Source organism: Myotis nattereri, assembly GCF_964212035.1.
Source record: "Myotis nattereri genome assembly, chromosome: 2".
NCBI lineage: Eukaryota > Metazoa > Chordata > Mammalia > Chiroptera > Vespertilionidae > Myotis > Myotis nattereri.
Window position 1 is genome coordinate 90,266,687 of NC_138076.1, and position 15,032 is coordinate 90,281,718.

Sequence of the window (15,032 nt, forward strand, 5' to 3'; positions counted from 1 at the left end):
TTCAGATGGAAGATGAAGGACCTTGTTCAAGATTACACAGCTCCCCAGGGACAGAGCCAGAAATCTGGTCTCTTGCCTCTTGATTCAGTGTCCTTTGCATTACTGGACACCATGCTTATTAATCACAGACTTCTAGGCCAGAAATGCATGCCAGTGCAGAAGGCCTGAGGAGCCATGGATAATTCATTGTTCTTGATAATATGTCAGTACTCATCTTCCTTCTCTTCAGCACAGTCACCCAGTAGAGCTGATTCCAATCCTCTCTGACTACAGGGGAAACTGTATCTCCATGCCACCCAGCACAAATCAAGGGGGCAAAGGGAGGCAAGTTAGAATCTGACATTTTAAATTTAAAAACCATACCAGCCAAATCCAAATTCTGCAGAACCAGGGACATAACAATCATTGAGGACTTTGCCCTTTTGTGTGCAATCACTCTTGGGAGCCAAGGTTGGAAGAATAGCCCACTCACCTTTTCCAAACATGACTATACTTCTCACAAGTTCCCAGCGAGATTTCTTCACAGGGCAAACAGAGATACTCAAATATTTCTCCTTCATCCTTAGGAAAGCTGCCTGGAGGGCCTGCAGTGACAGGGAGAGAAGCATGTGCGCCTGGTCACATGACTGGTCATGGAACTGGAGATGTACAAGCCCCATTTGCTGTGATTGGGGCCACAGGAACAGCAAGAGCTGCAAGGTCAATCCTACCAAGACTTTGTAAGCCCTGAGATTTTTATATAATTAATCCTCAGGCTGGTTCTCTCTCAAAGGCAGCAAGAACCTTTTATAAGAGTGGGCTGGCAGGAAATCACACATGGTCATCTTCTCTTCCCATGGTTGTAGATTCAGCAGCGAACAGACTTGAGGTGGGCTTTGCTGTAAGATATAAACACTGTGTACTCCAGGAATCACAGGCTTATCTGAATATTTGTACAAGCTATGTGGATACAGAGCTGTGCATCTAATATATGTGGTGCCTAAAGAGATAATAGAACATCTGTAAGTCACAACTGAGGTAGCCAACCACAGGATCATGAGTTCGCTCCAGACCCCTGACTGGTCCCAGCTGCATAAATGGGCACTAAGGACTTGAAAGGTCAGTTTATTTCAGAAAGGTTGCAAAATAAGCCACAGGGTCAGATTTCAAAACTTTTATATTAGTATTTCTATAGGTGAAAATTTTCCAGGCTAAGGTATACCCCAGAAAACTTCCCAACACATATTTAGGTTACCTTAAACAAGTGGTTGTCAACTAGGAGTGATTTTGTCCCATACCCCTAGCTGGGGACATTTGGCAATGCTTAAAGATATGTTTGATTGCCACAATTGGGGGGCAGGGTGCTGCTAGCATCTAATTGGTAGAGACCTGAGGTGATGCTAAACATCCTATACTGCACCGGAGAGTCCATCACAACAAAGAATTATTTAGTCCTGAATGTCAGTAGCTCAGAATGAGAAACCTGCCTTAACCCACTAGCAGAAGGTGCCGTGACTCTCCCACGAGGAGGGACTATGCTTCCTGAGGACACAGCAAACCCCGTACCTCCGGGTCTCTCTGGATGTCCTGACCACCTTGTAACCTGTTTGGCTTTGCTCTTCTTATCTGTCTGTGAGGCTTCTGCACAATCAGAAACACAACGTGCTCCATCTTCCCTGTCCTCTCCGCTTCCTGATTCATGTCAAGTATATCCATGGACACATCAATGTCAAAGAAGTCTTTGGCCACAGCTTCAATGATACCTGTAGCCAGCAGAAGAACACCTATTAGTGAGGGATGGCAGAAGGCAGTGTGTCAGCAAAAAAAATAATAATAATCAAGTTATACAACTTCTGATGAATATTCCAGAGTTCACCAAGTCCGTGCCTTGCCTCAAGACAAGCAGCATATGAGATATTAATAAAATTAAAAAATAAAATAACTTTACAGAGATTTAAGCTATACATGGCTTAAACTATACATGACTGACTATACAAGTATATCCCTGCCACTCTAAATTAAGCATCTTTTGTGTGTTGGTTTATTTCAGGGAAGTATTTAACGTATTAAATGAACTCTGGAAATAATGTAATCAAAATTCATTGTAAAAGCATTAAGGACCATGTTTTTAAAGTGTTCCTCTGGGAATCTAACCCAGGGTTATATAAAAAAGGTAAAAGCATGCCTGAAGATGTTCATCACAGTACTGTTTACAATAGCAACAATGGTATCAACTAAAATATCAAAAATAGGGGATTGGTTAATTACAATGTTGAATATTGGAGATGCACAAACCCCATCCATAGATGGTGGTTTTGCAGACCGTACGAACATGGGAGGATGATTTTTCTATAATGCTGAATACAAAAAAAAAAAGTTGATACAAAAGAATATATGCAGAATTATTACAACTATGTAAAAACCAGCCTAATTTTCAATGTTGAAATAAAAGTGAAAATCATTCCTTTTTTGGCACTTTGAAAACTTATTTTAAAGACTCAAAACTTTGGGAATAATGGTCAAGGTGGCAAAGCGTCAGACACTGGAAGAGATGGAGTGTAACTTCCTGCCCACAGCTGGCTCTGAGCCACCTGGAGAATTTGTGGGGAAAGCCACCGAGACCTCATAGCTGTGCGACGGGTTAAGCTGTCCCCATACCTGGTACAATGTGGCACAGACCACTTCTGTCAGAGTAGTAATGGAGAAGCATTTTCTCGTCTGCTCCTTTCTCCAAACGAAACGATGGTGCATTCATCTCCTAATTAAAAGACACAGCATGTTTTTCCCAGTGAATGCAAGTTGTTTAAATTATGCTTCTTAAGGCTTTGTGAAACAAAAGTACTTATCCATTACAGCACACAGAACTATATTCCAACCCCCCTACTCATACAAAAACAAAATCTACCATGGTCCCTATATGTCAGGGATATATATTATAACTAACCCCCTAACCAACTACATATGCAAGTATGACCTTCATTTTAAAGTGGAGGAAACTGAGGCTTCAGGCAACTAAAGCTAAATTCATAATGGCACAACATTTTGACCCTCACAAAAGCCTCTCCAGCTATCGTGCTGCTTTCCCCCTCACTCCAAGGGTTGCCATGCTTGGTTTGTGACCAAGTTACCATGGATATCTTCACTCTCAGAAAGGTCAGGGGCTCAGAGGAATTTGCAAGTGGAAAAGAGTTTATTTCTTGTTCTGGAAGAATAATGTCCTGTGTAGCGAAAATTTTCACATTTGAAACATCAAGGATGCATCAGCAGAGATCATCTTTCTCCAGGAACTAACCATGTCACGTTAGAGGAATGTCAGGACGTGAGGGTGAGGACTCTGTCGGGGGAGAGGGTCTCTGCTTGATGAGCAGGTAGCTCAGCACCCTGGCTCACAGCTTTTGGTCTGAGTGAAGGAACAGATTGAGGTGCATTCTTTCTGAGATCTTCGCTCTCTCCCATGGTGGAGTGGATGTGTGGGAGGTGTGTGTGTGTGTGTGTGTGTGTGTGTGTGTGTGTGTGTGTTGGGAGAGTTGCCAGTTAAAATGAGAAGTTTTCCCCAAAATAATTATTTTATCTTTCCAAAAGTGTATACAAAGAGAGAGTGCGTGTATGTATGTATGTGTGTGTGTTTGTATCTTGACAGAATATAAAAAAGATTTGAAGTATCACATATAAAATTATGTGATAAAACAGGAAATTAAAAGTTACTTTTTAAAAAATTATATCCAAACCCTGCACAGTGGGGAAAATAAAGGAGTATAGAAGGACTAATTTAAAAATAGACTCACTCCTGTGACTTTCCCCACTCACGTCTCGTTCCCAGCCTAGGCCACTTCCCAGAGATACTTCTCAAAGTTTGAGCTTTCAATTCTGATCAGTGGCTCCAATGCTCTGAATAACATAACTATACTGTTATTTTTTTTATTAAAATGGGGCTTTATGGAAGTGGAGAATCAGAGCAAAGAGAAAGTAATGAGAAGCAAACCGGAGCATGGTTTTTGGAGTCAGGCACACCTGGATTTGGGTACTAGCTCAGCGACCACAACCTGGGCGATTTAGAACAGTTACTTGACCATTATGGACATCAGTTTTCTCATCTGTGTAGTGGGAAAAGTAAAGGTACCTAATCTTAGGGGTTAAGAGGATAATTCAATGTTTATAAATTAGCCCAATACCTGCCTCATAATTAGCACTCAGTGAAAGTTAACTACAGTTATAACCAGAAAATGAATGCCTGTAAGGGACTGCCAAATTATTAGAGACAACCATAAAGAAAAGCTGACATTATTTTACTTTTACCTAAAAAGACAGTCGATAATATTTTGCTGAGTATAAAGCAGCACTATATAGCTATCAGTTATCATTGCCATGTATTTTATTTCAGCTTGCATATGGCAACATTTATGTATTTTATTTATCTTATGCAAAATATCCTCACTTACCCCTAGAGACGTCCTATTAACTGCTTCTTGAGCATTGGTTTGACATATGAAGGAATAACTACCAGAGGGAAGGGAGCAGAAATGGGTATAGAAACAGTAGACTGGGGATTTCAGAACCTTGATGCCTTTCCCTCTTATCGTATTAGCGACAGTCACATGCTGAGAACAATATGTGGAACATAAAATATATTCCGTAATGTTTTTGATATAATGAATAAATGGAAGAACATGTTACTATGTTCTCCAAGACTGTGGCATAAAGTATTAGCCAAATTTTCAGATGAAAGATATGATATTAAAAAGTATTATGAAAGATTATTGAAAGGGTCTAACTATACTTTTTTATATTCTAATTGTAGAGTTTTAGCTAAGAAATTTGACAGTAAGTTACCATATAAATTATCAGAATTTTAAAACTAGCTATATTGACTGGAGAGAAAAGGAAGGGGAAGGAAGAAAGTCATTAAAAATGGAATGCTCCTTCTGGCCTGATTACAATGCTGGGGACTTCCACATGTTATCTCTTTAATCAAGACATCACTATGAGGTAGGATTCTCCCCCCACTATTTATTCTATTTTTTCACTGTGTGTAATGTCTAAGAAAGTGCTTGGCACAAAATAGGTGCTGAATACATATTTATTCAATAAATATGTGAAAAAATTGAGGTCCAGAGAGAGCAACTAACTTGTCTGGAATCACCAGCCAGGAAGTGGCAGTGTCTGACCTCCTAGCCAGGATCCTTTCACTCTCTCTAATCTATATGTATATTCTAGAGGCCTGGTGCATGGGATTTGTGCACTGGTGGGGGGTGTGTGTGGCCTGTGGGGATCAGCCTGCTGTGGGAGCACCGCTCATCCAGGTCAGCCGAGCAGCTGTGGACCTGCCCTCTGAGCAGCTGCTCTCTGGTCCGGCATCTTCCGTCGAGCCGGAGCACTCGCCTCTCCAGGGGGCCTGGTCAGGGCCAGGCCCAGGGTCAATAGCACTGAGAGGCGGCAGAGTAGGCCTCAGTCCACGGTGGCCAGGCCACGAACCTGCCTCCCAGCCTCTGGGGTCAGCTCTGCCAGGCCTGCAGCAGCACTGCGCAGTCTGTGGGCTTCCGGAGGAGGTGGCAGGTAGCGAGGAGGAGGAGCCTGGGGTGAGGAGGCGAAGATCGTAGCCTGGGTTCCTGCCAATGGGCCCTGGGTTCGCAGTGGGAGCAGCCGCTCATCCCAGTCAGCTGAGCTGCACTCCCACTGTGGTAGCGCACTGATCACCAGGGGGCAGCTCCTGCGTTGAGCGTCTGGCCCCCCCCCCCACCCCCCCACCCCCACCCCCGCCCATGGTGGTCAGTGAGTGTCATAGCAACTGGTTAACTGGTTGTTCCACCGTTCGGTCACTGGGCTTTTATTATATAGGATATTTATTTATTTCAGAGAGGAAGGGAGAAAGACAGAAACATCAATGATGAGAGAGAATCACTGATCAGCTGCCTCCTGCCTGCACCCCACTGGGAATTGAGGCTGCAACCAGGCATGTGCCCTGGCCTGGAATCAAACCATGACCTTCTGGTTCATAGGTCAATGCTCAACCACTGAGCTACACCAGCTGGGGACTGTCTCCATTCTTGAGTTGTTCACATTGTAACAACAAGACAGAGCCAGCTACTCATCCTACTAGAAGTCAATTAAGGTTTCTAAGCCTCTTATTCCCTCTCTGGAAACTGGAGGAAATAATACTTTTCCCTTTTAACATCTGTAAGGGTGCACTATGATTCATGACATTTTAGCATACATTATCGCATTTCATCCTCACAACAGTCCTTCAAAGGTGGTGATAAGCATTAAATATAAAAATGGTAAACTATAAAGGGCCCTAAAATAAATATAAACTAATTAAAATAATGAACTATTATTATGGTATGTGTAAATGTTGCTTCGTGTTTTCATTAAAACATTTTCTTTTCTAACACAGAAAAGTGAGTCTAAGTGTTTGAATTTTCAATGATCTCTACAAACAAGAAAACCAAGGCATGAATTCCAGAAGGACACTCCCCAATAGGGAAACTGGTTTGCTAAAACCTCAGGCAGTCACTCCATGGGTTAATCAGAGTTGGACAGTGTCCGATTCCGGCTCTTGGCCCTGCCAAGTCTTTCCTTCTGATACATGAATAAATGAATCTGGCTACAGAAGCTTTTTATCAGCTCCATCAAGGCCAGAAAACCTGAGGAGAGATTTTGCAAATCCACTGAAACCTGGCTGTTACCCAGCCTTAGTTCCGTGGTGATCAATCTTCTAGACTTAATTCCAAACCCACACCAGCCCCGTTAAACAGGTCATCCTCCACCACAAAGCTGACCTCTCTAGCTTGCCCTTCTTCTAGGGTTGACTGTTTTATAAAAGTGGTCAGCAGGTACACATTTTCCATTCCTTTCCCAAGAAAACTCTTCAGTCCACTGACACCAGGTACCAAGGATTCTGCAGGCCCCTTGCAACTGCCTGCTTTTGGGGGAGGCAGGGAGATGACCCCGGATGACCCAGAATGCCTACAGGCACTTCTTCTCTGGACCACCAAGACCAGCCTCAGGTCGCCTTACCCGATAAGAAAGTGCAAGGTAACTGTGGAGGGCATCTAGATTTTCAATAAACTCCGTGAGATCTCCTCCCAGTGTTCGTAACATCCTGTCATAGCCAGACTTCTTACAGAATTTAAAGAAGTATTCTCCAAAGAGTTTCAGAATGGCTTCCATGGAGACACCTGAGGAATGCAAAGCAGACCCACAAAATAAAAGCACCAGCAAGTGTTTGTTCTCATTTATTTCCAAAGAGTTAAACTCCTGGCTATGTGATATGTTGCTGACCTTCTCTCTAAGGCTTTACTTTCCACACCAGTAAAATGCCGATGATAACACCAAAGCCTGAAGGAGCTCAGTGCATCGCCGGCACCCGGTAGGTGCTCATTAAACATGAGCCCCCTCTAACTCTACTTGGATCTTTGCCTGGCCCCATAGCATACATTTCTCCACAGGCCAGAGGGCTACAGAGCTGCACAGCCTTGTGATGGCTGAATCCAGGATGAGGTTCACTCTGGCTGGGCAGTGTGTGGCCTCTGCAACTTCTCTACCACCTCTAGACATCGTTAAACACAATGGCCTTTCACTATGATAAAAAGCTACTTCTGAGAAATAGTTAATACTCCAACTAAAAAATACCGACAAATTTATAGTATCCTGATTTACCCAAAAGATGATACCAAATGCATGGAATGACTTCCCTTTTCTCTCTCTTCCTGTCCACACCTGGTCTCCCTTCAAGGTGCAGTTTGCACGCCACATCCTCATTAAGATTTCTCTCAATATCCCAGGTCACACTGAACTCTCTCTTCCTAAGTGCTGCATTTTTCTTTCCTTCCCATCTGGATGGCAATTCGGAAGGCAGTTACCTCTTTCTAACCCTTTCTGTGCTGACACACAGTCAGATAAACTCCTGGGGGTGGGCTTGCAGCATTCTTGGGGCTGCTGCCTCTGCCTGCACTTTTGGAATAAACCGTCTGCCATCGTTTGCTTTGTGGAGAGGCAGTAAGAGTTTTTAAAGAACATTTTTAAATTTCTAAAACACATATTAATCACTGTTATTTTACTAAATGTTTGCCAAAACCTTGCAAGAGAGAAATCTCTATTATCAGCTCCCTGTTGTACAGGCCAGGCCATTGACGATGAGAGTCATCTTTGTGAACTGACCCAAATCAACAGAGTTGCAGGGACTCTAACCCTAAATTTGGTTCCTTTTGTACCATATCCCACAGCCTCTGAGCAGCAGGCAGGGAAATAAGGGGTCTCCCCTGAGGTGGGGACTGCTGGTGGGTTTTCACCATTTGACACAGGAGACAGGGCATCCATCCACGCTGGTGGCCTGGTGCCTCTGTGCGAGAGCATGCTCTTCTTTACAGTGGTGAGGACTGGGTGCTGGGGCAGGTCCGAGAAGCTCAGGCTGATGGGAGACCTGCGGTTCACAATGACCAGCTCCTTGGCTGAACCCGGAAGGGCCCTAGGATGCTGTGACCAGGTCTGGAATTCACAGCCAGGGGTTTTCCAGGCCTCTTGAACTATCCATAACCAATTCCTACAGAGATGGCCGGGGGTCAGAGGAGGTCTTTCCAGCCTCTACTTGCTTCCAAAGATTCTGAGCAGCAGAATCCCTATAGTTCATTGTCCACAGTCAGACAAATGGGAAAACAGTCATTCTGTATCTGAACAGGACTGACCCCACTAAGTTGGTCTGGTCTTGTCAGAAAGGAGTTATAGATATGTCCCAATAATGTATTAACCAAGTTTTCTGGATCTAGATAAAGGCCAGGACAGAAGGTGGGAGGTGGTAATGGCCTGTGTTAATAAGGGAACTGAAATTAATTCCACTCAAGTCTTTTCCAATGCTTATGAGTTCTTGGAAGGAGAATTCCTGGGAAGTAAATGGACAGGTGTGTAATTGTTTCTTCCTGTTTCCTCCTTCCCCTCCTCCTTCCTGCTAAATCTAACTTATTCAAGTTGAGGAAAAACAGCTGCGCTGTGTGTCCTGTAGGCTCTGAGCAGGTGCAGCCTGCAAGCTGCCAGGAAAGCACAGACCCCATAGGCCAGCCGTGGGCAAACTACAGCCCGCAGGCCGGATCCAGCCCGTTTGAAATGAATAAAACTAAAAAAAAAAAAAGACCGTACCCTTTTATGTAATGATGTTTACTTTGAATTTATATTAGTTCACACAAACACTCCATCCATGCTTTTGTTCCGGCTCTCCAGTCCAGTTTAAGAACCCATTGTGGCCCTCGAGTCAAAAAGTTTTCCCACCCCTGCCATAGGCCCTTCTCCCAGGGACCTCCCTCCAGAGCACTGGGCCGTCTGCAAGCCAAACGAAGTTGTAGGAAGGGGCAGTGGTGGCCCTGTGTAGAGAGTGCCTGCTTGACTTTCCTTTTAAATCTGTAAACCTACACAAATCCATGAGATTGCTTGTTTTAGACCCTGGTTATTTTGCTTCTGGATGCCTAGCTCCAGTAATAGGAAAGGACATCTGGCTGACAGTGACTGTTCCTTGAACGAGGATCTTGGGTTTGGGTGTGGTGTTTTCCATCTGCACTGACTTGAGGCTTCTTCTGGGATCCTTGGGCAAGAATGCTTGTCTAGCAGAGGACAGAAGTCACTTTTTAAAACTACACCTGTATTGTGTTTATACCATTTTACGTCAGTGAACTTAGGATTCCATGAGCTCTCTAGTCATGGGGGATCAGGGATATACAGGAAATGGCAAGAAAATGCAAAAGAGAACTGAACACAAGTCATAGGTGTCTTACATATACTTCACAGTGCAAAGGAGGATCGATTGCATTCTTAGTGTTCTATCCTTTGTGCAACAAATAAGGGGCAATAAAGAAATATGCATCTATCTGCTTATTTGTACAGAATGAAACACAAGAAGGATAAACCAGGGACTATTGAGATTGGTTAGCTACAAGGCATTGATGGGGATGAGATGGAAAGGTTAGAAAAAGCATGGACTGGGTTGGGGGACTGACATTACTCTGAACACAGCTTTTGAACAGTTCTGGTTTAGTATATTATGTTAATGACTCATATACTTAGAGAAAATAAATAAGATCAATAGGAATAGGGAAAACCCTAAGATGGAATAGAAACAGATTAACAGAACAATATTTCAACAGAACAGTTTTGAATAACCTAATTATTCAGGAATGAAATCAACGCTGTAACATTTGAACACAGTATTTTGACTGCTTTGTCCTCATGCTAAAGACAAAAAGAACTTTAAATAAATATTTAACTGTAGTTAGCGGGCTTTCTTTTCATGTGGTGTGGGTTAGCGATTTTGAAACGACTTTCTGATAATCAAGTATTAGATAATGGGAACCAGGTTTTTCACTGTGTGAGAATAAAGTTAGTTATGGGAAAGAGAAAATCAGAATGAAACTTGGTGCTGTGTAGATTAGGAAATCTACCTTGTAGGACCAAGAGGCTGATCTGGTTTTAGACAGATAAATGGATGGATAGATGATAGATAGCTAGATAGATAGATAAAGGAAGGAAGGAGAAAGAGTGTGTGAAGTGTGTTTTTTTAATTAAATCTTTATTGTTCAGATTATTACAGATGCTCCTCTTTTTCCCCTCCCATAGCTCCCCTCCACCTGGTTCCCACCCCACCCTCTGCCCTTACCCCCTCCACTGTCCTCATCCATAGGTGTAAGATTTTTGTCCAATCTCTTCCCTCACTCCCACACTCCTGTCCCCCCCGAGAATTGTCAGTCCACTCCCTTTCTATGCCCCTGATTCTATTATATTCACCAGTTTATTCTGTTCATCAGATTATTTATTCACTTGATTTTTAGATTCACTTGTTGTTAGACATTTATTTGTTGTTCATAATTTTTATCTTTACCTTTTTCTTCTTCTTCCTCTTCTTAAAGAATACCCTTCAGCATTTCATATAATATTGATTTGGTGGTGATGAACTCCTTTAGCTTTTTCTTATCTGTGAAGCTCGTTATCTGACCTTCAGTTCTGAATGATAGCTTTGCTGGATAAAGTAATCTTGGCTGTAGGTTCTTACTATTCATCACTTTGAATATTTCTTACCACTCCCTTTTGGCCTGTATCATTTCTGTTGAGAAATCAGCTGACAGTCGTATGGGTACTCCCTTGTAGGTAACTAACTGTTTTTCTCTTGCTTCTTTTAAGATTCTCTCTTTGTCTTTTGCCCTTGGCATTTTAATGATGATGTGTCTTGGTGTGGTCCTCTTTGGATTCCTTTTGTTTGGGGTTCTCTGCACTTCCTGGACTTGTAAGTCTATTTCTTTCACCATGTAGGGGAAGTTTTCTGTCATTATTTCTTCTAATAGGTTTTCAATATCTTGCTCTCTCTCTTCTTCTGGCACCCCCATAATTCAGATGTTGGTATGCTTGAAGTTGTCCCAGAGGCTCCTTACACTACCTTCATATTTTTGGATTCTTTTTTTCTTTTTTCTTTCCTGGATGGGTGTTTTTTGCTTCTCCATATTTCAAATCTTTGACTTGATTCTTGGGATCCTCTAGTCTGCTGTTGGATATTTGTGTAATATTCTTTATTTCAGTCAGTGTATGCTTAATTTCTCATTGATCCTTTTTCATATCCTTGAGGGTCTCACTAGATTTATTGTGGGTCTCACTAAATTTATTGGCGGTTTCTAGAAAATTCTTGAAAAACCTTATAACCATGGTTTTCCTTTCTATATCCAGTAGTTTGCTTTCCTCCATTTCTGTCATTTGTGACCTGTTTCTTTGTCTTCGCATTTTGGCTGCTTTCCTATGTTGATAGAGTGGCTTTCTGTGCTAGGTGTCCTATAGGGCCCAGTTGCCAAGCCTCCCCAATTACCTGAGGTGGACACTCTTGGTGCACCCCTTTGTGGGCTTTGTGCACAGTCTTGTTGTAGTTAAGCCTTGATTGTTGTTGGTATCACTGGGAGGAATTGACCTCCAGGCCAATTGGCTGTGAGAATCAGCTGTGTCTGCAGTGGGAGAACTTCTGTGCTGGAGACACCCTTCTGGGGCAAGACTTGCTTCAGTGGGGCTTTGGTGCTCACTGAGTCTGCCCCCTGAGTGTGTCCCTTATGGATCTGAGGAGTTGTAATCTGGATGGTCCCACTCTGACCACTAGGTACACGGGCCCTTGGATCTCTAAGGAAGTGCTAATTTAGCCTCTTCCTGAGGCTACCCAGCAGGAGCTACAGAGAGATCTGCAGATTCCTCTTCTTTGTTTGGGGTTTGGAGGTTCCCAGATGAGGCCCAGCTGTGAAGCAATGCAAGCTGCTGTGGGGCTTTGGGCCTTCTTTTGGATGTTCTGGGCCTCTCTGACCCAGCTTCAGTTTTTTAGGTTATTTTAGATTACAAAGGGCCAGGTCATTCATATGCAAAAGCCTCTGCACACAGCATGGGTGGGGCAGGGTCTCAGGGAATCAACAGGGTGGAGCAAACTGCTATGGCTGATCCTCAGCCCTTCCCTAAGAGGCCCCAAGTCTCAGTGTCCCATGGTAATTGCTGCAAGCACCTCTGAGAGAAAGTCGCCCTCAAGTTCCACCTGATGCCAGACAGTCCAGTTTCTCCCTGTAGGAGTCTAGGTCCCCAGAGACTCGCCCGGAACTGGAGGTCAGAGCGGGAGCATGTGTCCCCCTCCCGATTGAAAAGGACAACGGCGTCCTCAGTTGCCAGCCCTTTCCGAGTGCACCTCCGTACCTCTGCACTTTACTTCCTCACCTCCTCTGAGTCTCAGTGTGCTTTTCTCTTTCCTTCTAGTTATAGAATTTTCACTCAGCCAGCCTTCCTGTGGTTCTGGATGATGTCCGTTTTGTCTTTTAGTTGTATTTTTGAAGTGGTTGTGCGAGGCAGCAAGTTCCGGTGTTTACCTATGTCGCCATCTTGGTTTCTCCCTGTGTGTGTGTGTTTTCAAGGTTCCTTGGGAAAATATTAAATTTCAGGATTGGGGCAGGGAAAGATAACATCTTGTCATTCCAGAAAGTTTTTTTTAAAACATATATTTTATTGATTTTTGACAGAGAGGAAGGGAGAGGAATAGAGAGCTAGAAACATCAATGAGAGAGAAACATCAATCAGCTACCTCCTGCACACCCCCTACTGTGCTCACAACCAAGGTACATGCCCTTGACCAGAATCGAACCTGGGATCTTTCAGTCCACGGCGTAACACTCTATCCACTGAGCCAAACCAATCAGAACATTCCAGAAGGTTTTTTTTTTTTTTTTTTTTAAAAAAGAAGACCAGAGAATAATGAGAACATGTTAAAAGGGCACAACAACCAGCTTAGAGGGGCTCCCACTAGCTAAATTCTGGAGAACTTGAGTACCTAAATAAATAAAGGATTTCAACCTATTTAAAAAATAAGAATGAATAGTTCACATTGATACAAATACTAGTAAAGAAATGAAGAAGAGGGGAAATTCTTCCTTTTAGAAGAAATTCAACTAATAAATGTAAAAGCAATGATATACTTAGAAAATCCCCATTTGAACACCATCAGACACATTGATTCAGACAAGAATCACCAATGAATAATAAAACTAGGGAAGGAGGAGCTTCAGAAGCAACAAAATATTTACATAGTCTGAAAGTATCTTTTCACAAGATACTAATTACAAAGGGGAAAAGAGTAACTTTACAGTGGAGAACCCTGGAAGATTCCATGCTAACCAAGCTATCATAATTTAATGTCAATAATGGGGCATAATGACATAAAATGCCTCCGATATGTGAAATGAAATGAAAAAAACATCACATCTGTGGTCTTTCTGTCAAGAAAGCATAACCTGAGGAGAACCAAGATGGCAGCATAAGGTATATACTTGTACGTGCTGCCCCCCACAACCACACCAAAACTACAACTAAAAGACAAAATGGCTACGGGAAAGCTGGCTGAGTGGAAGTTCTACAACTAGAAGAATAGAAAAAAGCTCATTGAGACTGGGTAGGAGGTGCAGAGGCACCAAGAGCAGAGGTACAGAGGCGGGCAAAACAGGCTGGAAACTGGGTGCACTGTTTTTTTTTTTCAATTGGAAGGGAGATACAAGCTCCTGACTGCTTTAAACTCCAGTTTTCAGCAAGACTCCTACAGGGAGAAACTGGACTGTCTGGCATCAGGTCAGAAAGCGAGGATGGCTTTCTTGCAGAGCTGCTCACAGGGATCATTGTTACTGTGGGGGCGTGGGACTCAGGGACGCGGAGATGCAGAGACCCGGAGACGTGGAGATGGCTGGCTGACAGCCACTCTATCAACACGGGGAAGCAGCCAAAATGCGAAGACAAAGAAACATGTCACAAACGAAAGAAATGGAGGAAAGCAAACTAATAGATATAGAGTTCAAAACCACAGTTATAAGGTTACTCAAGAATCTTCTACAAACCTCCGAGAAACTTAGTGAGACCTTCAAGGATCTTAATGAGAATGCCAAAAAAAATGAAAAAGGACTAGTCAGAAATTAAGCATACACTGTCTGAAATAAAGACTAATATACAGAAATTCAACAGTCGACTAGATGATCCCAAGAATCAAATCAAAGATTTGAAATACAAGGAAGCAAAAAACACCCATCCAGAAAAGAAAAAAGAAAAAAGAATCCAAAAATATGAAGGTAGTGTAAGGAGCCTCTGGGACAACTTCAAGCATACCAACATCCAAATTATGGGGATGCCAGAAGAAGAGAGAGAGCAAGATATTGAAAACCTATTAGAAGAAATAATGACAGAAAACTTCCCCTACATGGTGAAAGAAATAGACTTACAAGTCCAGGAAGTGCAGAGAACCCCAAACAAAAGGAATCCAAAGAGGACCACACCAAGACACATCATCATTAAAATGCCAAGGGCAAAAGACAAAGAGAGAATCTTAAAAGAAGCAAGAGAAAGACAGTTAGTTACCTACAAGGGCGTACCCATATGACTGTCAGCTGATTTCTCAACAGAAACGATGCAGGCCAAAAGGGAGTGGCAAGAAATATTCAAAGTGATGAATAGTAAGAACCTACAGCCAAGATTACTTTATCCAGCAAAGCTATCATTCAGAACTAAAGGTCAGATAACGAGCTTCA

General features: G+C 42.8%; 1 protein-coding gene across 1 annotated transcript in view; it reads right to left on the reverse strand.

Moving 5' to 3' along the window:
- Positions 1-15,032, reverse strand: part of LOC308513025 (guanylate cyclase soluble subunit beta-2-like) — a 61,399-nt gene that overhangs the window by 37,989 nt on the left and 8,378 nt on the right. Inside the window, exons 2-5 of the mRNA XM_081082812.1 lie at positions 6,994-7,154; positions 2,638-2,737; positions 1,546-1,742; positions 473-584 (exon numbers count right to left, since the gene is read on the reverse strand). Of these exons, the coding sequence (XP_080938938.1) occupies positions 473-584; positions 1,546-1,742; positions 2,638-2,737; positions 6,994-7,154 (570 nt within the window). The remainder of the gene's footprint in view (positions 1-472; positions 585-1,545; positions 1,743-2,637; positions 2,738-6,993; positions 7,155-15,032) is intronic.